The 26,737-nt window shown below is 38.2% G+C and overlaps 1 protein-coding gene across 2 annotated transcripts in view; it reads right to left on the bottom strand.

The window, feature by feature from the left end:
• Nucleotides 1-15,654: 15,654 nt before the first annotated feature.
• Nucleotides 15,655-26,737, bottom strand: part of IRS2 (insulin receptor substrate 2) — a 40,614-nt gene continuing 29,531 nt past the window's right edge. For both annotated transcript variants that reach the window (XM_069094123.1, XM_069094124.1), the window contains one exon: nucleotides 15,655-19,648. Coding sequence is in view for 1 of the 2 variants with exons in the window: in XM_069094124.1 (XP_068950225.1) it covers nucleotides 19,644-19,648 (5 nt within the window). In the remaining variant the exon portion in view is untranslated. The remainder of the gene's footprint in view (nucleotides 19,649-26,737) is intronic.

Raw genomic sequence — 26,737 nt, 5'->3', positions numbered from 1 at the left:
TGAACAAAAGACATTTTAAATTCATTTGTTTTTTTTTTCCTGTATGGAGAGTTAAGCCAGATAATAATGAGTTGTTACAGACTTGTTTTAGGAGATTCTGCAATGTTCCAAAGCTCAATGCAAAACTTGCAATGTCATTTGCAAATTTGAACTCACATCCAACCCTTCATGGCTGCATTTGGGGTTTTCTTGGCAGACAACCTGGAATAGTCTGCCATTTCCCTCTCCAATGGAGTCATTTTGTCAGGAAATCGGAAGTTAAGTGACTTGCCCAGGTTCACACAGCTGAGAAGTGTCTGACACTCTATTTGAGCTCTTCATCTTTCTGACTCCAGGACCACCAGTAGATTCCTCCAATCTGAACTCTGCACTAGATTTTTTCCACAAAAGGAAAAAAAATACCTTTAGAAAGAATATATTTCCCTGTTCTGTGCATTAGCTTTATGTTAATGATCAGTTATTTCTTTTGCTATATATTTTTCTGTGCTCTATGTCACAGTTTGCTGAAATTGACTTTGCTTACAAGGTACCCACATTGGAAAGACACAAAGAAATTGCTACAAAATATTTACAAAGTAAAAAGTATCCTATGTGTCAGCACCAGGAATGGACTTAATCTTAGCCTTAGAAAGGATTCTTTACTGGTTCAATTTTTGGCTGTGGTGGCTTGTCACTGTAGCCCATTCACTAGAAGATCTTTAGTCTGCCCTTTCTAGGTAAAGCATCCTTTCTTATTATCATGGAGAGCAGCAGGTGTCATAAATGAGACTGAATAATTGAATCCCAGAAGATGATAGCAAAAAACAGCCCAGACACCTTGAGGCTAAACAGAAATACCCAATAGAAATGATCCAACAGAATCAAGACGTGTGTGATTCAGCAGACAGACTGATACACAGAGAGGCATGTGATGATGAAACCAGAAGACATTGTCAACTATGCAATATCAAAGGCATGACTCGCACTAATTACATAAATATTCATATGTATATTCTCCACATGTGTTCAATTGTTGTGTCCTGTGGGATGATATAAGCCTGTGTGTGTGTGTGTGTGTGTGTGTGTGTGTGTGTGTGAGAGAGAGAGAGAGAGAGACAGACAGACAGACAGACAGACAGACAGACAGACAGACAGACAGAGACAGAGAAAGAGAGAGAGAGGTGGGGGGGGGAGGATCTTTGTTGTTATTGTTACCCAGTACAACATGCTTCTTGATTAAACATCTTTTGCTTTGAAATAAGGTAGGTGGCGCAGTGAATAAGAGTGCCGGCCCCGGAGCTGGGAGGACCCAGGATCAGTTCTGCCCTCAGATACTTAACACCGACACCAAAAAAACTGGCCGTGTTACCTTGGGCAAGTTACTTAACCCCAATTGCTTTAAAAAAAAATGGTTAAAATAAACATACAGTTATGGGCTTATGAGCTAAGGTTTTTGATTGCCAACCCACAAATACCTTCAAACTTAGAATAGATTTCTGAGGGTCTGAAACCTAGGAAGGGTTTCAGGAGTTACATAGAAGATAAGGGAAGAGAGAGAAAGGCTTGAAATAAGTAGGGAAAATTGAAGGCATGCTGTGGAACACACCTTATGGTGTAAAGTTGTACTAGTGCAAATGGGTGGGTCTTATAGTGGAATTGAACTTGGGTTTGATCCACAAGGTAAGGGCAAGACTAAGGAGAGAAATGAAAGGGGGTTTACTGGCAAACTTTGAAGAGGTGGCATCTGAGTGACAAGCTGAAGAGGGCTTATAATTCCCTGTAATTGTGAATAATCCAATTCAAAGCCCCATTGAGCCCCCTCAGGTCACACTGACCTGAAACTTATAAACTATGAACTATTAATGGTTGGAAGTTAGCCACTGGAAGTTTATGATGGAAGTGTCTAGCAGAGTTTGCCTGGAGGACAGAGAATTATTCTGTTTCTCTATAAGGAAGCAGGGAGTATTCATTATAAGTGCATGTGTTTCTGAGGGCAGACTTGAGTATAGATAACTAAGGTATTTCATTCTGTTTTTTGAAGCTTTAGGAATGGAGTCCTGAAGGATTTGGGTGAAACTCAATTTAGGAAGAATGAGAATAGTTGATAATTAAGGTATAATGCCCCCAGCTTCTGTCCAGGAGCAAAAGCATATGCTGGGTCCCCATATGGATCTCTGTGGGATTATTCTAGCATCTGCGTGGCAAAACCCTATTAGATGTTTAAGTGTTCTTGCTCCCCAGTAATTTCTGTATGGGAGAAACATGGAGTTCCAGATGGTGAAGAGAGTAAGTTGGTCTGCAGCTCAGTGAATGATCAAACTTCTGAGTAGGTTACTTTCAGGTCTGATAACTGACTTCAAGCTGTAATCTAAGTCACAAAGTATTTACATGTGGAAGGGTTAGATTTGATCTACTGTACCATCCCAGCAGAACTAGACAATGAGTGGAAGGAACAAGGAGACATATTTAGGCTTTATATAAGGAGAAATATCCATCATCCACGGGTATTCCACTTCTGTATTCATGAACTCTGAAATTCCTTTATCTGACCATAATCAATTGTACTTCCACCTCTTCCTTTGCTTTACCCCCTAACCCTGTTCTTTGTCTTCACCTCGATCTCCAATCCCTCTACCCCTCAGTTCTATTCCGGACCATTATCTTTTTACCTCTTTTCTTTTCCATATTGATTCCATCTTGATGAACCAGTTCAACTCTATAATACCCTCTTCTCTTAAGTCCCTGGCCACCTTGTCCTGCCCTGCCAAGTGTCAGCCTTGGATTACTCCTACCTTCAGCGGCCTTTGTTCATGCTCATTTGCTGCTGAATAAAGGTACAGAAAATTGTGAAATCATGCTGATTGGGTTCACTACAAATTTGTGTTACACAATCTCAATGGGACCTTCACTGCAGCAAAGCAATCTTTTTGATATCTCCCTAACCACTTTTTATTCTTTCTTTTCCAAAATTGTTGTCCTTCTTTCAACTTTTCATTGCTTTTTCTCCCTCTACCTTCTCAGCTGAGAATCTTGTCTGATATTGCACTGAAAAAAATGAGACCATTTGCTGAGAATTCCCTCTGATTCCTTTCTCATCTCACATCATTCAGCTGCCTTCCATCATCTCTTTTATCCCTATCTCATATAGAGACAGCCCTTCTTCTTTCCAAGGCAAAGCCCTCTACATACACTATTGATTCTATCCCATCTTCTCCAGTAGATTTAAACTTCTACCATCTCAACTCTCTCACTAATCTTCAATCTCTCTATGCTCTTGCCTTCAAGGGACATACAATCTAATGGAGAGACAAGTTGCAAACGACTATGTATGATCAAGATATTTGCAGGATAAAAAGGTAATCTCACAGGGAAGGAACAAGCATTCAGGGAAAACCAATAAAGATTTCTTGTAGAAGGTGAAATTTTTGCTTAGATTTGAAGGATGCCAAGAAACAGAAATGAGAACAGAGAGCATTCCAGGCATGAGGAAAGACAATAAAAGTGCATGGAAGCAGGAGAATGGAGCATCATATATGAGGAACAAGGAGGTCAGTCTTTACTTTAGGGAGAAACTTGGTCATAAAAAAAGATCAGTGAATGGTTAGTTTCTCAAATTCAGTAGGAATTATTCTCTTTTTATTCAATTCTGGGCTGAAATTAATGTCCATATGTAGTGCTTTCCCATGATAACCATATCCATGATTCATACACTTGATTTTCCTTGCATCTACAGTAAAATCAAACTCTTTTGAATGATTGTAAATGTCATTCAGGAGGCTCTCTGGTGTTCTGGCACTTCATGCAACCTGAACAGTTTCAACTACCAGCAAGACCATTTACACGTACAAGGGCTCTTTGATTTAGACTCACTCTAGATATTCTTTTTGAATGACAGTAGCAAATAGGTTTAGCAAGGATATTCTCTCTATATTATGGCTAACTTCATATTAAAATTCAGATTTACATAGGTAACAGCCTGAAATTTACCCCAGTGCCTCCAATTGACTAAATGATCAGGATGACATTTGAAGAAATTCAGCATTAAGGCTTTTGGGCTTGTTTTTTTTTTCCTTTTCACATTTCTTTAATTTTTCATGTACGTACACAAGATGATGCAATTCATATGTAGTAGTAGGGTATTTTGATATATTCACAAATGTACTCCTAGATGCTGTGATAAAGATGTCCAAAATAGAAAATGCAATAAGAAATTGTATTCTTTGCTGACTTATCACAGCATTCAGTGAATCAATCAGCTTTTCAGGACCTTAGTTTCTTCAATGTAATCATACTCCTAGATAGAGACCACAAATATATTTTGGTACATAATAGAGAATTCCCATATGCCAAATGCATTTTGAATATAAGCAACATTACTTGAAAATCTACCTATTGGCATTGAATTAGAGGGGCCCTATCAGTCTATGGCATTTTGAGGAAAGTAAAATTGAATTTTTTAAAAAGGTATGCTAAAGGTCAGGATTGAATTAATCACCAACTCCTTTTGTAAATTCAAAGGGTAATTTTGTAAATTCTCTGGGTTTTTTTATACATAAAAATTTAGGTCTGTGGCAAATATTATAATCAACAACCGTGTGATACAGATAAGATATAAACAAAATATTCGATCATTTTTATTCCTTAAGCTGAATACATCTTTTCCATCTTTCGTTGGTTTTCATAGAACTATGATGAGTTTCATGAGTTTACCTAGCCTATCTCACCACTCTCTATCCATGTGTCCCATTTTAAAAGATACCTATAAATCACACTTTTAAAAAAGGATATTCTATGATGGGGAAGATGACACCAATATTTAACAACTTTTAGTATTATCACATTATGTTTCACCACTAATTTATATCTCTCTTGTTGCAGTGTGCATTTGCTCCAGCTTTATCTACTATGGAGATGATTAGTTGTCTTATGTCTTATATCTGTCTTATGTCTAATATAACTCAAGAGCCTCCACTGAAATCCTGCTCCAACTCCATAGTGCCCTCCTTTTTGGAGTCCCTGGCATCATTATCATATCACCCAATATGCCCTGCCAAACCTCAGCCTTGGATGATTCCCATCATCTGCCTCCTTCACTCCTCCACACATGTTGATAAACAAAGGTGGAGAAAATAACATAATTGGGTCCACTACAAATGTTTGTTACACAACCTCAATTGAGCCCTTTCTGCTGCTAGGCCATCCTCTCTTATCAACTCACTAATCCACTCTCCACAATGGCTCTTCCAAACCTTTTCAACCCTCCTCTATCCTTCCATCGGTCCTCCATCCCCCACCCTATCAGCTGAGTACCATGTCTCATATTTTACAAGGAAGAGAAAAAACCTGTTCACTGATCTCCCTCTTCTTTTCTCATCCTCATCTCACATCACTCAGATGCCTTCTGCCATTACCTCCTCCTTCACCCATCTTACAAGAAGCAAATGTCTTACTCCACTACAAAGCAGATCCCTCTGCCTACCCAAGTGATCCTATTCTATCCCACCTTCTCCGACATATTGTATGATCTACCATCCCCACTCTCTCACTTATCTTCAATCTCTCCTTTCTCCTACTGCCTATAAACATGCCCAGGTTTCCTCCATTCTCAAAAAACTTTTTAAAAACCTTACTTGATCCTTCCATCTCCAGTAACTACCATCCTATATCTCTTCTGCCCTTTGTGGCCTAAACTTGAAAAGACTCTCTACAAAGCTAGAGCAAATGTACACACTACAAGGTGCCTCTTCTTTCTGTCTTACCACTCTCTTCTTACCTTGCAATCCAGCTTCTGACCTCGTTATTCCACTGAGATTTCTTTCTCCACTTACATAAACTGATGCTGAGTGAGGAGAGCAGAAGCAGGAGAAATTTTTACACAATTACAGACACTTTGTATCTGTGACAATTAACTTTGATAGACTAGGCTCTTCTCGGCAATGCGAGGTTAGAAGGCAACTATAAAAGACTCATGATGGAAAGGGTAACCCACATCCAGAACAACAGCCATGGAGTCCGAATGCAGACTGAAGCAAGCTACTAGCTCTCTCTCTTTTGTGTTTCGTTTTTTTTCTTTCCTTCTTTCTTATTGTTCACTCTTTCTTGACAACTTGACTAATGTTTAATGTGAAGGTATTTGTGGAACCTATATCGAATTGCATGCCACCATGGCAGGGAGGGAGGAAGGGAGAGAAAATGTGGAACTCGAGGGAGTATGGAACTAAATGTTGTACACTAAAAGTAAATAAATTTTTTTTTTCAAAGAAACTTCCTCTCCAAAGTTACCTATTAAGGATCTCTTAATTTTTAAATCTAATGACCTTATCTCAGTCCTCATTTTTATTGATCCCTCTGCAACCTCTGAGAGATAGGTAGGTGACAGAGTGTATAGAGGACCTGGCCTAGAGTCAGGAAGACCTGAGTTCAAATATGACCTCAGATATTTACTAGCCGTGTGACCCTGGCCAAGTCACTTAACCCTGCTTGCTTCAGTTTCCTCATTTGTAAAATGAGCTGGAGAAGGAAATGGCAAACTACATCAGCATCTTTGGCCAGATAACCCCACATGGGGTCATGGAGAGTTGGACATGACTGAAATGTTTAACTCTTTTCTCTTTCAAACTTTCCTCTCTAGGATTTTGGAATACCACCTTCTTCTGGTTCTGTCCTGGACCCTTGTCTCTTCTTCCTCAGTACTACATTTCACTTAGTTATTTCATCAGCTCCCATGAATTTAATTACCAGTCCTATGCTGAGAATTCTCAAATTAACCTATCCTGCTACAAGCTTTCTGCAGACCTACAATGTCAGAACTCTAGTGGCCTTTCAGATACCTTGAACTAGATGAGCAGTAGGTATTTTAAAAGAAACATGTCCAAATACCAAATACCCATACCTTACCAGTTACTGTGCAGGGCAACACCATTTTTCCAGTCTCTCATGCTAATATCAAGTAGTCATCCTCAACTCACTGTCTCTCACTCCTAGATCCAATCTGCTACCAAGGCCTATTGAATTCACCTGTTTCACTTTTGCCTCTGATTTCACTTTCAATGTCTCTTGAATACATCCTCTTTTCTTCTTTGATACTGACACCACTCTAGTGTAGGCCCCTATCCACCTAACCCACACCTCTCTCTCCCCCATTTTTCTAGCCTTCTTACATCTCACTTCCTGCCCCTTATTCTTCTATCCAGAGGCACGAGCCTTCCTTGCTGCTCCACACACAAGGTACTCTATCTCTCTGAGCTTTTTCTCTACCTGTTCCTTATGGTTGGAATGCTCTCCCTCTTCGTCTCTACCTACTGGCTTTCCTGGCTTTGTTTAAGTTAAAACTAAAATCTAGTTGTCTACAGAAAACTTTTTAACTTTTATTTTTTTTTAATCCTAGAGCTTTCTCTTTCCTGTTTATCCTGTAGAAAACTGGTCTGAATATGTTTGTTTGCTTGTTGTCTCACCCACTCAATTGTGAACTCTCTGCTTCTTTGCATATTCCTTCTACTACAGTGCTTGACACACAGTAGGCATTTTTTGGTGTCTGTTGTTGTTACTAAGTCATATTTCAGTCATGTCTAAGACTTCACATCATTTGGGGTTTTCTTGGCAAAGATACGGGAGTGGTCTGCCGTTGCCTTCTCCAGCTCATTATACAGATGGAGAAACAGAGGCAAAAGGAATTAAGTGACTTGCCCAGGGCCACACAACTATTAAGGGTCTGGGGCCAGATCTGAACTGAGGAAGATAAGTCTTCCTGACTCCAGGCCGAGCACTCTCTCTGTTCTGCCACTTTGGCACTTAATGAATATCTATTGACTGACTGACATCCTGGCATGGAGTTTTAAAGGGCTATGCCACAGAGAACAAGCTCTTATCAAGTACTATTAAGCTGGAAAGATTATGTTTCCCAAGATAAATCATATGCCTGTCATCTGAAGACCAGTCTAATCATGGTTGTTGGAGCATTTTTTTAATTAGAGCAGTCAGAAAGACCATCCAATGAGGGAGAGAGGGTCTACACCATGTGTAAGGATATAAAGAGTAACTAAACCAAAGAAAGCAGGGAACCTTAAAGTATAACTGAAGGTGTCATTGAATCATTCCTTGCCCTTCTCTTTTCCATGCTAAATAATATTAATTTTTCTTCTCCAGGTTCCATTTTCTAAACCTTTAATAATCAGTTCTCAGTCTTCCTTAAATCACAGATTCCATTTTTTCACATTGGTCTTTATTAGAAACTATACTACTAACAAGAATAAAGTGACAGCATTACTTTTGGGGTGTTCAAGATTATAGTTTTTGTTAATACATGCCAGGTTCATCCTAGAATTTTTAATACTATGGTCATTCCCACTCATTTTATGGTCTTTTGTGACTCCTAGGTCAAGAACAACCTCTTTCCAAAAATCATGGTGCAGTTTTGAAAACATCCAGCCTAGCTAGAGGCAGAAAATTGGGTGTGTAACTGGATTTCAAATGTGCTATTCTTCAATGCCAATACTGTGTGAGAATAAACAATAGTCAAGATACGAAGAACTGGGGAGGTTGGGGTCTCTGGACTACCCAGATGGACTAGTGATGATGAGGGAGGGGGAGTAGTTTTGAAAAAAGAACTAGGAAATTTTAAAAGAAACTTGGAATTGAGTGGATTAAAAAGGAGGAAACTAGGGGAATCTGGGAAAGGAATGTCAGCACTGGAGCTGATCAGTGTCAAAGAGCTAAGTAGAGTCTAGGTACCTGGGAAGTAGCAAGGGAAACACTTATGAGGACAATTCTATTGGTAAAGCCTAGAATATGGAAGAACAGTAATAGTCTAAAGCAGAAAGGGTTGGACCATGGCCTCAAACAGAAAAGAAACTTTTAATTCTTTAAAGATATAAAGCTCTCAGAGAAAGAGTTTGACTTGGGTCTCTGAGCAGAAAAAGACTGAATTAGCAAGAAAGTACAGCCACCCACCGGGCCTGGAAATATAAGATATTGAAGGAAAATGAGACAAGGTGAACCTGGCTAAAGTTGTTTAATATTTTAAACAGGTGTCAAGCTGATTGACCACTATTCCTCGAAGGGCCCCAGCCATGTTTCACGCTATTGACAGGCTTCCCCAGCTGCTTGTGCTAACTCTGTTCCACCATCTTACTCCATACCCCATCCTGCTTTTCGTCTCTTTTTTACATGGCAACTTCTTCCATCATCATGTAGGATTCTTGAAGTTAGGTACTATCTTACTTACCTGTATTTGTAACTCCATCACTTAGCAGAGGCCTGACACAGAGTACAGATAATAGAGCTCTGGGTTTAGAATTAGGAAGATCTGAATTCAAGTCCAGCTTCATAAACATCTTACCTGTGTCACCTTGGGCAAGTCACTTAAACTTTGCCACTGGATAAGGAAATGGCAAATCACTCCAATGTCTTTGCCAAGAATAATCCCATGGAGAGAGTTCCACAGGGACGTGAAGATTTGGACATGACTGAAATGACTGAACAGCAACAACTAATAATGTGCCTCTAATACACATGATAGATACTCCCAAGACTGCATCATATTCCTTTAATTAGAATTTTGCTCCTAGGCATACTGTGCTCATTATGTTTGAGTGGACATGATAGAGGAAACCATAGAGAACATAAGAGAGAATTCTTTCATGTATACATATTCTCATTGATGTTGCTTCTGCTTCCACTGATATGGATTTCAACTTCATGTTGTCTTTACCTATTGCATAATTCCTGACCTTGTTTTTTCTGTAAATCCTATCTAAGACATTCTACTTAACAATCCTTCCTCTGGTTCTTCTATGGAGAGCCATTTGGCACTGAATTGTCCATATGTTTGCCTTCATTCTTACTATATGACCAGAACTTTCTATTCTGGTTATGTGCATCATGGTCAAGTGATAAAGTCATATATAGGCTAGTTTCATGCTTATGTCTATACAAGAAAGTAGTAACATGGTGTAGTGCCAACACAATATTCAAAACACCAATAGGGACTGTAAATATGCCAGCATAGTACTCAATTGCAAAACACAACAGGCTCTCCATATATAAGACAGAAGCAAAACATTTATTCAGACACCAGAAAAACAAATCCCAAAACCAGGAAGCTGAATCCATCATAGTAGCAAAGAAGCTAACATACCATAACAGCACAGAGAGCCATACCATCATCTAGCCTTCCCACAAACCAACACTTACAAAGCTTAGCTGTCTGCCTGGTACATTCTCTTCTCCCTTTGTCTCTAACTCCCAGCTTCCTGTGGGCTCTGCTCCTGTAGCAGCAAGCACCCCAAGCATCCTCAGGGTTTGCAGCTACCACAGGTTCTTGGATCTGCTTTGTTAAAGGAAAGCAACTCAAAATGGGTTAACAAGCTTACTTTAATCAGTCAGACATATATCATTTACTTTGTTCAGGAGAAAAGGTCAGCACCCTGAACCTCAAAGTATACAGGCATAATTATCAAGACAGAAACATCAAGTAGACAGATTTCCAAACTGTCCAACCATTACATCCATACCCAGTCAACATCTGGGTTTCCACATTCTGGGTTTTTCAAAGCCAGGGGACTCTCAACAACGGCTTCCCAGAATTCAGATCAAATCACAGAACACTTCTCAAAGTGAGTCCCAAAACAAAGCTACACATCAGTGCTTATATAGCCTTCTCCTGGCTCAGAGAATGTAACAACCTTTTTGACCCACTGGCCAATCAAAAAGTATCTTCTGAAAAACAAGCCTCCCTCCCCAGGCTTCTGGTGCACTTTAGCCTAGGGGCAGGGAAGATCTTTAAAATTTACATTCGCATTACAGCTCCACCCTTCAGCAAACTCCTCCCACCACAGGCTCCATGTTATTATATTTGAGCTATTAGGGGGAAGGGAAGGTCTTCAAATTCTGTTAGGCTTATTAAGGGGCAGGGAAGATCTTCAGATTACCATTACCTTTACACATGGGTCAGTACTGATGACTTCTTTGTCACCGTTTATTAGTGTAAAAGTACTTGACTAGTTTCTTTTAGAATTATTCTCCCACTTCCTCTTCATCTTCCTTTTAAATTGTGCTACCTCTGGTTCTGATTTCTTCTGTATGGAAGAATATTGACAAGGAAAAGAGATGATTCTTGAGTTCCAGAGGAATGGTTTTTTTGGGAGAAATCTCTCCGTCTCAGTGGACCAGCATGTCAGCATGTCACCTAAGACAACCCTAGAAACTGGTCTAGGGGATGCTTGTGTGTGTGTGTGTGTGTGTGTGTGTGTGTGTGTGCGTGTGTGTGTGTGGTGTTGAGGGTGTAACTACTCTGGATATATCTTCTTAACCCTAATTTTTTCTCAGTTGGCTAAATCCTCAATGGAAGATTTGTGGGATGGTGAATATGGATGAGGTGCTGATAGTAACGGCAATAATATGTAGTCTCTCAAGATATGGAGGTCATAAATGCATGGAAGCAGGAAGAGGGCATAATGAAAATGGGGAACAGGTAGAACTCTAGTTTTGCTAGGCAATGAAGTATATGAAGTGAATAGAGTGCCATGGGAATGTTGGAAAAAAAAAAAGGATTGGACCCTCCTGCCAGAAAGGTGATACAGTAAATTTCCAGAATGAGACACATTTTAAGGCAAGGCTAATTGTGGGAATTTGTGTTGTGTATGCATTATTCATTACAAGATTTGCTTGTTTGTTTGTTTTTCCTGGGATGGCTGGGATGATACAAAAATAAATGCCTGTTAGTTGAAAAAAAATTTAAGGTAGACTGGAGTCAGATTTTGAGGTCCTCAAATGCCACGCTAAGGAATTTACATTTTCTCTTATAGGTAATGAGGAGAAAAGTGAAAGCTCTTTGTTTTTTTGTTTGTTTTACCATAACTAAATCTACACATTAGGAGCATTATTTTGAAATTAGTATAAAACTATTCCAGATAAAGGAGAAGAATGGAGGAAGACAGGAAGATATCCTAATAGTTTTAGTGAGCAAAAACACAAGCCTAAATTGGGTAGTGCTATTTGCAATTTAAAGGTAGGGAACAGAGTCAAGACATTCAGAGGTAGATCCAAAAGCACTGGCAATTAATAAAATAGGAGAAGAGAAGGGAGGAGAAGACAGTTGAGCCTGGGAGGAAAGTACTGTCATCAATAAAAATAGGGAAGTTAGAAAGAAGAATGAGTTTTGTTAGGAAGATAACGAGTTCAATTTTGGAATATATGAAGCTGGCCATGGAAGTAACCATGGCAGCTGCACATCTGGGTCTGGAATTCAGGCAAAAGGTCTAGCTAGAGATATCATTTTTGGAATCATCAACAGAGATGATACTTAAAGGAATAGGTGAGATTGCCAGGAGAAGGAGTAAGGGGGAGGGGGAACGAAAAAGAAACCTTATGGTCTCTTATTCTGATTGGTTGGTTTGTTCCAGAACTGTCGCCTGAAAGGAAAATCCCCATGCCAACCATGGCTTCATTTTTCTCTGGGCTTTACTTCTGACTCTACCATTGTCCCCATTTAAAAAACAAAACCAATTTTCCCTCTCTCCCACCATTTTAAGTTTCCTTTTATATGTTGTCTTCCCCCATTAAAATATAAACTCCTTGAGAAGACAGGTTTTCTTTCTGCTGATATTTGTACTACCAGTGCTTAGCACAGTGCCTGGGACATAGCAACTGATTCAAAAATGTTTATTGATTTGACTTGACTTCAGATGTGGCAAGAACTTGCAAAGACATCTAGTTTAAGCCTCTCATTTTAAAATTTTGGAAACTGAGAACCAGAGAGAATATGACTTGCTCACGGTCAAATAGGCAGCAAGTCAGTGACAGATCCAGGTTTCTGACGCACTTGTCTGACTCCAAATCCAACAGTCTTTCCAATGTATCACACAGAGCCTCAATTTCACAAATGGTGAAATTTGAGGGAAAAACTACCTTGGAGAGACAGGAAAGGAAGCCAGAATATATAGGGTTTAGAAGTGAATGGGTAGTGGTGAGACAATAACAACCCTTCTTGAGCATATCTATATGCAATATGAAATAAGTCTGAAGAAAAGAAGAGACTGAAGATGGTGTGTGTTGGGCAGGTGGTGATTTTTGGAGAACAGTACTGAAAGACAAAGGAGGGAATGAGATCTTAGACCCAATGGAAAGGGTTAACTTTGCTTCTAACCCTCTATTTTTACAAGTGTGGAAACTGAGGTTTGAAGAAGTGATTTGCCTGTGATCACACAGGTGGGTCCAGAACCCTAATGATATGACTCTTAGTGTGGGATGGGGGAAGGGCTCTTTTCATTTTACATACAGTAAGAAAATTTGCTCAACTCTGGACTTCTCATAATATCAAAGATTATCATGCCTAACACTACCCACATCACTGATAAAGATATTACTAGACTATGGAGTGGCATTAGCGGAGACCTCTAGATACGTTTTTCAGGTTAACTCTGAGTTATCACATATTCTTTTGGTGTGACTATCATTAGGGAAAACTGGAAAGGAAACAAGGATAGTTTCTGAGGTCTTGAATTGGGAGAAAAGAGAATTCCAGTTACTTGGTTCTCCACTGTATTCATAGTCAAGTAGGATATATCATGTGATGAAAGAGGTGTTCATATTTCCAGACACCCCCCGCCCCCCCTTAAGAAGCCATCCTGTCACTCAATTATTTTACCTTCCCTAATTGCTTTGGAACCCTAACACCAAAGGGAATTAATTCTGGGGAAATTCATTTAGAGCTCCAACTTGGGATACAAGAAACAAAACTCCTATGATCTTGGCGGTGGCAGCATAATCCCACCTCCAAGCCATGCATGGTGGATCTGTGACCCAGGACAGGAAGTAGTGAGCATTGATATCGGAATGGAACTTAAAATATGGGATTGGATTTGGGGTGGTGGGGTTGCCATGTGGGCTCAAAAATAAGGAGTTGTGGGGCAGAGTTTTCTGAAAATGTAAACCCCTCTGAACACTTCTTGTTCTAGGGTTTTCTTTTCTTCCATGGGTCTCACAGATTTGTCTATCATTTTAATGAAGAAATTGTTATCCTATCCTCTATTTCTATCCATTTTTTCTTATTCCAATTCTATCTTAAAACCTGTAAAGTTGTACATAGGAGTTAACAGAATCTTAGGTTGGAAATGAGGTTCATATATATTTCAGAGGAAAATCAGACTAAGGGCATCTCACCCATTTCATCAAAGGGCCAAAGGTAACAGAATATTTTCTATTCTATTGTAGAAAGATGATGGGATTTTGGGAGGTGTCATTAGGTGTGGGGAGATAGATCTGTGGTTGGAAATACTACCAAGGGAAGAACAAGATACAATTAGTGCCAGACCTAGAATGGAAATGTTGGTAACAATGGTGGGTACAAGGAAGACCAGCAGCAGGGGTATGCTAAAGCAAGCTGAACTGATTGTGAAATTTTCAGTGTGAGCATTTACACTTCAGAAATGCAAATGTTACAAATCAGGGCTTGATTTATTGTTCTGTTGATTGTCTAGACATGAAAATGTTAATAATGCAGATTAAACTTAAAAGTCTGTCCTGCTTACATTACTCCCCAGGGAAACAGCTGTTAAATATTTACCAGCACATTCATGACTAGTGGTCTTATCCTTGATCCACCTATTCTGTCCTTCTTTTCTCATCACCTTGAGGTCTCTGCTGTCTCAATACCTTATCCAAGATTGATTTGGAGTGAGTATACACACATACACGCACACACATAGACACACACACACACATATATATACACACATATGAGAATATATTTGTGTTGTGCATGCATGCATGTGTATGGGAAGCTAATGTCACATCTGTCCAATACAGCCCAAGAAGAAAGGAGCTGAAATCTCAAAGATCAGCAACATTGTGTAAATGGCCACATAAGCTGTCATATGTATTATGGTGGTTAGATGACTGTTTAAAATATGTGCAGTGGGTTTATACAAGTCTAGGAGATGTTGCCATGGTGTGCATATTTTTCTTTTTTTATCTTGCACTTATCATAAGTGAATTCTGTATTTTATCTTTCCTCTAATTTGCAAAGGTCACTTTGAAATACTCGTATTTGCTAAGGCTCATTCAATTTTAGTGCTGGATAGGGGCTTTACATTATAGACCAATCTAATTATTTGGTAAATCAGCATTTACTTCTATAAGCATAATGTTTCTAGGGGTGGGAAACCTGTGGTCTCAAGGCCACATGTGACCTTTCAGGTCCTCAAGTGCAGTCCTTTGACTGAATTCAAACTTCAACAGAACAAATCCTCTTAATAAAAAGATTTCTTCTGTAAAACTTGAACTCAATGGAAAGGCTCCACCCAAGGATCTAGAAGGCCACATGTGGCCTCAAGACCATAGGTTCCCCACCTGTTAGGTTTTGTAAAAATGAATGAGATGTGGCCCCCGACTCCATTAGGATTACCATCATGTAGTAAAGGGGTTCTTCACCTAGGGTCCTGCCAACTTAAAAAAAATTGGTAACTTTATTTCAATGTAACTAGTTTCCTTTGTAATCCTAGGTATTTTATTTTAATGCATTTAAGAACATTATTCTGAGAAGCAGCCCATAGGCTTCACCAAATTGCCAAGATCATCCACCACACACACACACACACACACACACACACACACAGAGTTGAGAAACTCTGATAGTAAACTCTCATTTTCATAGATGAAGACACTGAGGCTCAGCAGTGAAGTGACATCAATTCAACAAACATTTATTTAGTGGCTACTAGGTACAAGACACTGTGCTAGGATTTGGGCATACAGAGACAAAAAACAAAACAGTCCTTGCCCTCAAGGAGCTTACATTCTAAGTGACTTAACTAAGACCACACAGCTAGGTATGTAGTTTGCTGGCAGAACTGGTACCAGAACCCAGCTCTGAACTAGAACTCCTAGTCCTAGGTTTTTTGTTTTTGTTTTTTTCCACTACAATACTGTAAGCAAGCCTGTTCAACTCATGTTTTTTTCATGGAATCAATGAGTATCCTGCCTAGCCCATCACCCACATCAATGCTAAAGATATTAAATAATATTGGAACTAAGAATGACCCTTCTGGGGACCACTAGCTTGGTCTCTCTCAAGTTGACTCTGAGTTATTATACACTTTGGTGCAATCATCCTCTCCCCAAAGGTAGTGGTCCAACCCAGACCAGTCTCCCTAGTTGATTGATGAGCCCATCATCTGGGTCAGAATCAAAGTCTTATTAAAATTGATATAATAGATAACCTGACTTAATTGGTTCTTTCCTGATACATGTGAGTTACTATCTAGCACTCTGAGATCTCCTAAGGATTTGCAAATTGATTTTTAAATGAATAGTTCCAGTATCTTAATCAGTATCTGAATTAACCCCTTCATTCTCTATCTAGTCATTCTTTTTGTCCTTTCTTAAAGGTGAATGCTACATGACCCTTCCCTATCCTCTATGAGTTTTTTTTTAAATGACAGGCCAAGATTATCCTTCTTCAAAGAATGGTTTTAAGAACCATTCTGACAGTGGCTTGAGGTCAAATCAATCAATGTAGATTGTATTAGTTGATCAGTTTGACCGACAATTATCAATCATGGGGCAGTTGCCAGAATCAATGAGCATGTAGACAATGTCTGAGTGATCCAGAGATGCTGTTAGCCAATTTCCCAAATGCCTTTGTTATACATATGACCAGTCCCTGGTAATCTTAAAAAGAAATTTCCTTTCACTATTCAAGGATTTTTCTCCATTTTATTGTACCTTTTATAAACCAGTGGCAGCCACAATGGTTTCATGATTTGCAGATGCCCTGATCACATGATTTTAATTAAAGTGAAAATGGGATAGGAATAAAAATCTAAAGCCTTTTGTTTTCCATAAATCATTGCTAAAAATTTCTATTTAACAGGGCAGCAAGATTTTCATTAGTAGCTCCATTTGGCTTTGACAAATCAAAAAGAATTATTTGATGTCTGTTTTTTTCCTGAAGTTACATCAACTTTTTGGAACTGGTTTTCCTAATTTATTGGTGGGGGAGGGGGGTGGGAGACACTTTTTATTTTTTTGCAAATTTAATATTGTGGCAATTTTGAAGAAAACATCTAAGAAAAGAATATTTTTGAAATTTCTCATTAGAATTAAAATAGGAAAAGCATGCAATATTTTCAGAATATTAATATTTATTCATTTACCTAAAAAGAGCGAGAGTAAAGTGGTTTTATATCACAACTCAGAAACCCTACAGAAAGCAGGTCCTCCAAGACTTCATTTCATAAATAATGCATTTTATTTTATTGCATATGGCTATTAAGGAGAGCATCCATGATCAATACAGACTAAATACAATGCACTATTCTAGTTCCATTAATTCTTGTCTCCAGCAGCATCACATTTATCCTTATATACAGCGTGTACATTGGAAGACAGAGCAAGATAAGTTAAGTCTCTTGTCATATCACAATAGCAAGAAATATATTTAACATCTTGATATCCAGAAACGATGCGTACCCAAAAAGAAAACACTGTTTAATAACTGTTAAAGTTTATATAGCAAAAAATAGTTTAAATTTAAGGTAAGTCAGGCAAAATGTACAAAGACCCAATATACATTGTGAAGTTTTAGCAAACATAACATTTATACATTTTGGTTCCATTCTGTAAACTAAATTAAAATGTAAATATTGCATATGCCTTTTGTGAAATGTACAGGATAGAGGAAAATTTAGTACATTGTCAACTTTTTTTTGTTTTTTTTTTTGTTTTTTAAAGTTGCAGTGTGAATATGAACCATTTCCTATAGTGGCATGACTTTACTGTAAGTACGGAGGACTACTTCAAAATATAAGTCAATACACTATTGTGTTCAGCAGGTTCCACATTCAGTGCTATTTTAGTTGGGGAATTATATAGCAAATATCACCCATCATCTTATTTCCGAAACTAAATAAAAATTTTAGAACACTTTACACCCTTTTAATAAAACATATTATACACTGAAATTGACCTTCAAACTAGTATTGTATGGCCTATGCGGTACTGCATTGTGAAATCCCAGAAAATTAAAACCTTAAAAATGTTCAGGGGGATTACTTTACATTCATCTTTGTCTTGTAATACAATCCTCTGTTCTAAAAGTTCAGCATGGAAGCAGGAAGACTTTTTACATTGCCGTTAACTGGATTTGTAAGACATTTAATTTTTTTTTGGTCTTCCTCAAATAAACCTCATTTTGCAGTGATGTAATAATATATATTTGTTTTTTTCCCATAGCATGAAACTTTTCAAATGTTTCACATCTACACTGAATTAGTGTAATACATACATGACTATCAGAAGGCAGACACTGGGGTTGTACCCATGGAGAAAAAAACATGTGAATTCTCCAGTCCAATTTCTCAAAGGAGCAGCAAGATGACAATAAGATTCTGCTGGTCTGGGTCAGCAGTTCTATGTGACATCTGGGATATTTGCCACAATACTGGTTATTTTCAGAACACTGAAAACATAAAACATGGGTAGTCTTGTCAAGACTTTTAGACAACTGACAAGTACTGCAATTTTTTCTTCTTTTTCCCTTAACATCTGTGGCTGGAATGCCTCATTTTTCTTTTTATACAAAGCAGCCATATTGGCTGGCATGATAGCATTATATTAGAGATAACATTTTTATCTGCCAAACACCCATGACCACCCTTGCATTGCTAGCATGCCTATGTGGATTTTTGGTTATAAGAAATGCAAGCTCAATATTAGGGGTAGCAGAGAAATTTGAGCTTGTAAATAGGATAAAAGGCTTTTGCAATTCGAAGTACCTACATAAACAGCTACATAGAGAGGATTAAACAAGTCTGTCAAAGGTAAAAAGAGATACTCATCCCTTCCCCCAATCCCTTCCCACCCACCCCACCCCCACTTCAACCCCTATAGAGTTTTATGATGTTTAACTTAGGTTGCTTTAGTTACACATTATAACTATTCTGCATCCATCTTCAAAGTCCAACATAACATTTTCATTTATTGAGACTGTTCGGTTCCATACTGGGCTCTCTGTCTCTAAAGAAATCCTACATCTAGTGAACTGAGATCCAGCAAGCTGCTATATACTTGAATAAGTTCAATAAGGCTGATGACCATTCTTCAGAAACATTCAGCATAGAGATATAAAGGAGGTCCTGCCATACCCCAACAATACAAATCCGGCTTTACTTTGAACTGAGGTAGGACTGTGGTAGTTTTGAGAGTATACCAGTAAATACCAGATTTTACTGCTTTAGTGGGTGTTAACAGAATCTCCTAGCATGCTAAGGGATAAATACAGTTTGTCTTTATAAGGGTAGGGAGGGGAGAGAAAAAAAAAGAGAAGGAAGGGGAAAAGGAAATGAAGGCATTGGCCACCACTTCAGGTGGTCAGCTAAAAAGGTCCAGATTTCTATAGAATAGCTTCTTCAATTAACTTTCTCAAGCAGCAGCATGATGATAGATGCCAAAAACAGGAAACAAATGAGGCAGGTCATTTTCCTTTCTTTGATGATTCCTTGTCTTAATGTAGTCCATTATCATCTCAAAAGTTAAGTAACTGCCCAGATCAAAAAAGCAAAGTAAACCATAAGCAGCTTCAGATTAAGAAACGACAAATGCTGAGCAGCTTCTGTTGTTAATGTTATAGTCCGGTGTATGAGGTCATGGTGATCTAGCCAGATTTTTCACTCTGAAAAGAAAATAAATAAATAAATGAAAGTGAGTAATGATCACCTCATGAAAAAAGAAGGCAGATTTTTAATGGCTCCATAGAAGAGTCATGTCAAAAAGCATTAATTAAGTGCCTACTATATGCCTGACATCGTGCTTGATCTCAAGGAGTTCACAGTGTAATGACAAGGGAGGAATGAAAAAAAGATGAAAAAAGTACCTTTCCTGTATCGTCATTAGGTTCTACGGAATTCAGTTTCATGTAATTATCAACTATGCATATCAAATATTTACAGGGCAAATTTTATAAACAATTGATATATTTTTATAAAAATTAATTTATAAAATATCATTAAAATTTTGTTAAATTTTATAAAAGCTAATTCACTGGGGGGCGGTAACTGATGTGTCAAGTTTACAATGTGCTTTGGATATGTTGCCTCATTGGCTTCTTCTAATAACCCTGTGAGTTAGGCATGAGAATTTATTGTCCCCACTACATCAGAAAATGTGACTAAAAGAGATGAAGTGATTTGTCAATGGCCATACAGTTAGGTAAATACCAAAGCCAGGACTGGAGACAAGTGCTTCTGACTACAAATTCAGATCTCTTTGCCCTAAATACAACTTTGCCTTTCAGGACCACTAGAAAAAACTTTGATTGAAAAAAAAAATCAGTAATACACACCAATAGTAGTAACCGTCATTTGCATATTTTGTCTTTTTATCTCTCTAAATTCCAAATATTACACTTTATTTCTTGTTCTTTCCTAGGTAGAGATGGAGATACCCAGATAATTAAGATTCAATTTCTTTCCACTAAGTCTCCTCCCCTTCCATACTTGCTTTATTATCTTAGTTCTTTAATGGTTTTTCAGGCCTTAATCAAATTTTGGGTTTATACCCCTCCTCTAGCTTTTTTAAATATTCAATTGGACACCCAACTTACGCTTCTTACTCATGTTTTTCCATGTGTATCATACCTTCCTGATGCTTTTTGATGTCACATTTTAATCGCTTAAAAATTCTAAAGAGGGGTAGTTAGGTGGCACAGTGAATAGAGCACCGGCCCTGAAGTCAGGAGGACCTGAGTTCAAATCTGGATTCAGACACTTAATACTTATTAGTCATGTAACCTTGGGCAGGTCACTTGCCTTGTCCTCCCCGCTCCAAAAACCAAAAAAAAAAAAATTCTAAAAAATCCCTTCTCTAGATCACAAAAGTGATACCATGAGTCCTGTTTATTTAAAAATAAAACTTAAGAAGTTTCTTGGGATACACTCAGGCAATGCCACCTGATGGATTATTTTAGGTCATAAGGTTATCACAAACCTAAAATTATCTTCATCCTGATAAGATAGCCCTGTAGAGAGCTATCCCCAAATTTCCATGCCAAAGAGGCTTGAAGAGTGTGGAGCTCAGGAAGGAGATAGGGAAGGCAAGACCACATAGAGTTTGAATTCACAGTTTTAGGCTTACCTCTAAGGATGCCATGTCACATTATCCCTTGGACTAACAACAAAGTTCTCACTGCCTTTTTCTACTAAAAGCTAATTAAAAGTTTAAGTTGTACCAGGAAATGAAGTAGAAAGACATGTAAATAAGTTTTCTGGCCTCAAGGAGCATATCACTTGACCAGAAAGTGTGGTGTCTTGATTCTATTCCCTTTGTTTGGGGAGTGAGAAAGGAATTGTCAGTGATTATTCATTTAATGTTAGAAGTATTTTTTTTCCTGCTATGAACTCTAATCTTAGAATACTTATTCTTTTGGAGTGTGGGGAATCAGAGAAGGAATCCTTAATTTGAAAACATTATGAAATTGGTAGAAGTGGTTGACAGAGACAAATTCATTCAACGTGCTACTTCAACTATGCCAATAAACTCAAGATTAGACTAGACAAGAAACTGGTAACCAGAACTTCGTGGGAAGTCTAACCTGAGTTCATTAATTCCAAATAGGAAAAGCAGTTTAACAAGCTGGGAACCTTTCCTGAAGGCAATAATCTGTACACAAAAGAATCCCTGAGGGCCACATTTTACTCTGTTGTGAAATTTAATATTATCAATATTTTATTGTATTTTTATTTATTTTGTTAAATATTTCCCAATTACATTTTAATTTGGTTCAGCTGAAGTGTTGAGGACCACGTTTGACACCTCTGGCTAAGACAAACAGGGGCCTACCTCTCTTCCTAAAAGCCTGAACAGTCAGTGTTAGCTTTAAACACCCTAGCAATTTTTGTAACCTTTGCTTTTGTTATGTTAAACTCTTATATTTCCCAGTAGTAATCAGCAGATTAAAAACCCCTTAATTTCAGAGAGTAGGAAAGACAGGAAATATATATTATGTGTCCTCAGTGGGAGGAAAAACAGAAAGCACTAAGAGGAATTAAGGAGGATTTCAGAGGGGAAGAGAGATGGAGCTAATGACTCGAATAGGAGACCTTATAGAAATGTCTGAAAAGTGAAACGATAATAAAAGATTTAAATAGCAGTTCAAGACAACAATGGAAGAATGTCAGAAGGCATTACATGATTAATGACAAAATTGTACTGACAAGAATTGCTATTGCAGTTTAGAGGGCAGAGAGAAGACTTCAGGTGAGGTGCTCAGAGGAAGGTATCTGGGATGTGAGAGGGGTCTTAGAGAATAGACAAGCTTGAGATAGGCAAGAAGATGAAGACAGTTCCAAATTAGGGGATCGATATGAAGAAAGGAACAGACACAGAAAACAATAAAGCAAGTACTTTCTAGGAACAGTAGAAGGAACTGATCTCAAAGAGAAAATTGGTGAATGAGAAGGTAGGTTTGTTGTTCAGTCATTTTCATTTATGTCCAATTCTTCTTCACTATATTCAGGATTTTCTTGGCAAAGATAACCAGAATGGTTTGCCATTTCCTTCTTCAGCTCATTTTATAGATGAGGAACTGAGGCAAATGTTAAGTGACTTGCCCAGGGTCACACAGCTAGTGAATGTCTGATGTTAAATTTGAACTCAGGAAGAGGGGTCTTCCTGACTCCTGACCCACTCTATCTACTGTGCCACCCACTGTGCGTAATGGGGAAATAGGACTCATAAATGGCTAGTAACTGACCATGTGTAATGGTAATGGTAATTTGAAGATCTTCCTTGCCCCTTAATAGACCTAAGGGAATTTGAAGATCTTCCCTGTCCCTTAAAATAGGCTGAAGGTAATCACATGAAGCCTGTGGTAGGAGGAGTTTGCTGAAGAGGTAGAGCAGGAAGGGGTGGAGCAGGAAATGAGTCAGAGCAGTTAGAAAGGAGGAAGGAGAGGATGCAGGCAATCAGAAAACCAGGATTTTGAGTGTTTGCTTGTAGGAAGGCCAGAGCAGGGGGAAGATTTTGGGATGGCGTTGCTCCCTGCAGTGATAATATGTATTAACTTCTTTGTTGCTATGATGGATTCAGTTTTCTGGTGTTGGGATTTGGTTTTCTAGTGTCTGAATAAATGTTTTACTTCTGTCTTCTATCTGGAGAGTCTGTTATATTTTGTGACTCAGAACTATGACATCATATTCACAGTCGCCATTGGTGCTGTCAATATTACCTTGGTGATATACCACATTGGCAGGTATTTTATCAGAGAAACTAGTTACTTCTTTTTGATGTGTCCTTTTGTGGACTTTTTAAAAAGTTTAATCTTGGTAATCTTAGAGACTGAGCTCAGAGGCATGTTGGCACAGTAGAAAGAGTTAACTTTGAAGTCAAGAAGACTAGATTTTAAGTTCTGCTTCTGCCGTAAGTAGCATGACCCTTGAGGTCATTTAACCTCATGGTGACCTAGGCAATTCTTAGATTCTAAGCTGCAAGAAAAAGGAGTTCCAAACATTAATAACACAATGGGGAGAAAAAGAAAGGGAGCAGGCTGATATCAGATTATGGAGGACCTCGATTAAGGAGTCAAACTAAAGAGTTTGGACTTTATCCTGTTGGCAAATGGGAATTGCTGAAGATTTTTGTACAGGTGAGTAACATGGTAAAAACAGCATTAAAGGAAGATTAATTAAGCAATGTGTGTAAGACATAATGAAGAGGGGAGAAACTATAGCTAAGGAGACAAGTTTGGAAATACTTTAGAAAGATAGCTATAGAAAGATAGGCCCAGTAGATAGAATATTAGGTCTGGAGTCAGGAAGATTCATCTTCCTGCTTTGAAATCTGGTCCCAGACATATTAGCTGTGTAACCCTGGACAAGTCACTTAACCCTGTTTGCCTCAGTCTCCTTATCTTAGAGAAGGAAATTGCAAACCACTCTAGTGTCTCTGCCAAGAAAATCCCAAATGACATCACAAAGAGTCAGATATAACTAAAAAAGGCAAAGAGACATTTGAAAAACTTAATTTATCTAGTGAAGCAGACTCCAAAGTGTAATTATGACTTTTGTTTCCTGACTAATAAAAAACAAAGTGACAAAAAACACCCAACTCTACTGTCACTTTAGAAATAGAGTTCAAATCTATTAGATCTCATGTTCCTTAGAAATCTATCTTTCTACCAGTCAGTGGGCCCTGCCCTCTTCAAACCAAACTGGCTTATTACTGGCTTGATACCAAAACAAGCTTTAGCAAACCCTCTCTATGATGGCACTGCTGATATAAGCAGACAGCTTGAGAATGCTTAGTGATACTCACAAAACATCAACAGAGTTAGCCATCAGAAACAATACTTGTTAACAGAGAGAGATGAAGGGTAGAAATTGAAAGGCTGGAGATAGATTTCAGTTCTGATAAAGATGATTCCTTGTTTCCTGAGATCTAACATGAGGATTTGGGAAGAATGGAAGCTTATTTATTAAACTCCTAAGATACGTCAATATATCCCTCCTTCCACATCTCTCTATGCTTTTGGTTACCCTTTTCCCTATGCCTGGAAAGTAGTCCTTCCTTCCTGGATCTTAGTCACTTGATTTGAAATCCTTCTTTGATCAAGGCCAAATTTAGGTGTCACCTTTTTCACACAAGCCTTGCCTGACCCCTTCAGCTGGGAATAATCTCTTAATTCCATATCTCTCTCATAAATTATCTATATCCCTCCTATGTATTTTCTCTACTCTCATTTATTATTATTTTTTAACTTGGCATCTCTTAATTGAGACTATAAGCACTTTCGGTTAAGGGGCTATTTTATTTTTCTTTGTATTCTGTGGAAGATACTCTAGTCAATAAATGTATGATCAATTGAAATCTCTCAGCTCACCTCAAATTCAGAAAATACTTACTAAGCTCCAACTATTTCAACACATGGTGCTAGGCATTAGGAAGCAAAGAAAGACACAATAGCTCTTATTATTAAGCTTGCAATCTAAAGGGAGAAATGGCATGCACATGAATAAGCTTGAGAAAAGTAAAATGGAAAGTTCTCAGCCAAGCACTATAACAAATTTCAAGAAGAGATTATTTTTACTTCAGGACAAGGGAAAAACAAGAAAATTTCTAAGGGGGAGGCAGAAACTGGATTGTATCTTGAAAAAAGAGGACTTAAACAAATAGAGATGAGGTGAGTTAAGTTTACTCAGGACATGGTGGAGCAATGGAGAAAGGCACTGATACTGGACAAGAGTTAGAAAGGGTTTGCAGTACAAGCTGCATGAACAAAGAGTACTTGATGGGGAGCAGCATGAGACATTGGACCTAGAGGTTGGAGGAAGTCTTTGGAGGGTCTGTGAAAATGCAAGTTTAAAAGCTATGCCAGTTTTAGGAATTCACTTTCAACTATTTATTTTGGAAATTTTATTTGCAGGAGCTCACTTCTTTAATTCCACTTTTTTTATCTGTGTTAGTCAGTTCAAGCAAGTCACTTCCCATTTGTGGCCTTGGCTTTGTGATCTGTAATGTAAAGCTGGATGAGAGGATTTCCAAAGTTCCACCCCAAACTGAGATCAGCAATGATAGGGGACAAAGACTCAACAAAGACAAATGTGAGGTAGAAACCTCACAGGAAACATGCCCCTTAAATGATCAACACATGGCAAATAGGCAACCATCCTCTACATTTAAGCAACACAGCCTTTAACATGAGAAAGCAAAATGAAGAAGACGTATTTCTGGTTGATGTTACTGAATTGCAGAGACCATCACCCACCTGCCAAGTTCTCACTCCAGAATGTCACTTCTTCATTCCCAGAAAGACTGAAGGAGGAAAGCAAGAGGAATGAAGTATTCCTGAATACTGTGGAATTGGGGGATATGAATACAGTAATGATTTGGTTTAAAATATTAAAATGGACTGGTATGGTGGCAGATGGCTGTAATGCTTGCTACTGTGATGGCTGGGAATAGTGAATTTCTTGTGCTCAGGAGCAGTAAAGCTTCAGTAGGCTAAGCTGATTGGGTATCCCTAGGTCTAGGACCAATATGGTGAGCCACTGAAAGTAGGGAGCAACTAGAATGCCTAAGGAGAGGCAAACGCACCCATGATGGAAATGAAGCAGGTAAAAACGCTCTTGTGACTATGAGAGTGGGACTGGACCAAGAGTGTACACTTTACTTACAGCCTTAATGAGAGAGATCCAGTCCAATAAAATGAAAACCAAACAACAACAATAAGACTTTGGCATACAATGCGCCTTCACAGAACTAATCCTTTATTTTCAAATTTTCAAAAATTACTTTTGTTATTAATAAGATTATTCTAGTAAGATTATTTATGTCAGTTCCCTTGTTGCTTAAAAGTAATTTTGTTTCCTACTTAGTCAAGAAATTATCCTTTTGGGGGGGATAAGACATTAATTTTATGCTCATTCTACTTTGAATATTTTCTAAGTTGGATGGCACTTGAATTATACTAAGTATAACGGCAAAAGAGAACCTAATTATGAGGAGGCACACAATTTTGGGAAAATGCTGTGGTTTCCGAATTGTATGTGCTAGTTATGTTCCTTTGGAGGGTGAACATACAATAGAAAGAATAAGAAAAGTTATTTTTTCCCTACTTTTTTCTTCAAAATTCCACCAAATACGAGATGATTATTCTATATTCCACATCACCCAGACAACATCATTTTCACATTTACATTTTTAAAATGTGAAGTTATACATAATTTCTAGAATTCTTTAAGAACTATCTGGTATGTCTAGGACTAAA

The sequence above is a fragment of the Petaurus breviceps genome, unplaced genomic scaffold (genome assembly GCF_028583685.1).
Source record: "Petaurus breviceps papuanus isolate PSGF00001 unplaced genomic scaffold, PetGlider_PUasm1.0 214, whole genome shotgun sequence".
NCBI lineage: Eukaryota > Metazoa > Chordata > Mammalia > Diprotodontia > Petauridae > Petaurus > Petaurus breviceps.
This window is presented reverse-complemented; position numbering and strand designations above follow the sequence as displayed.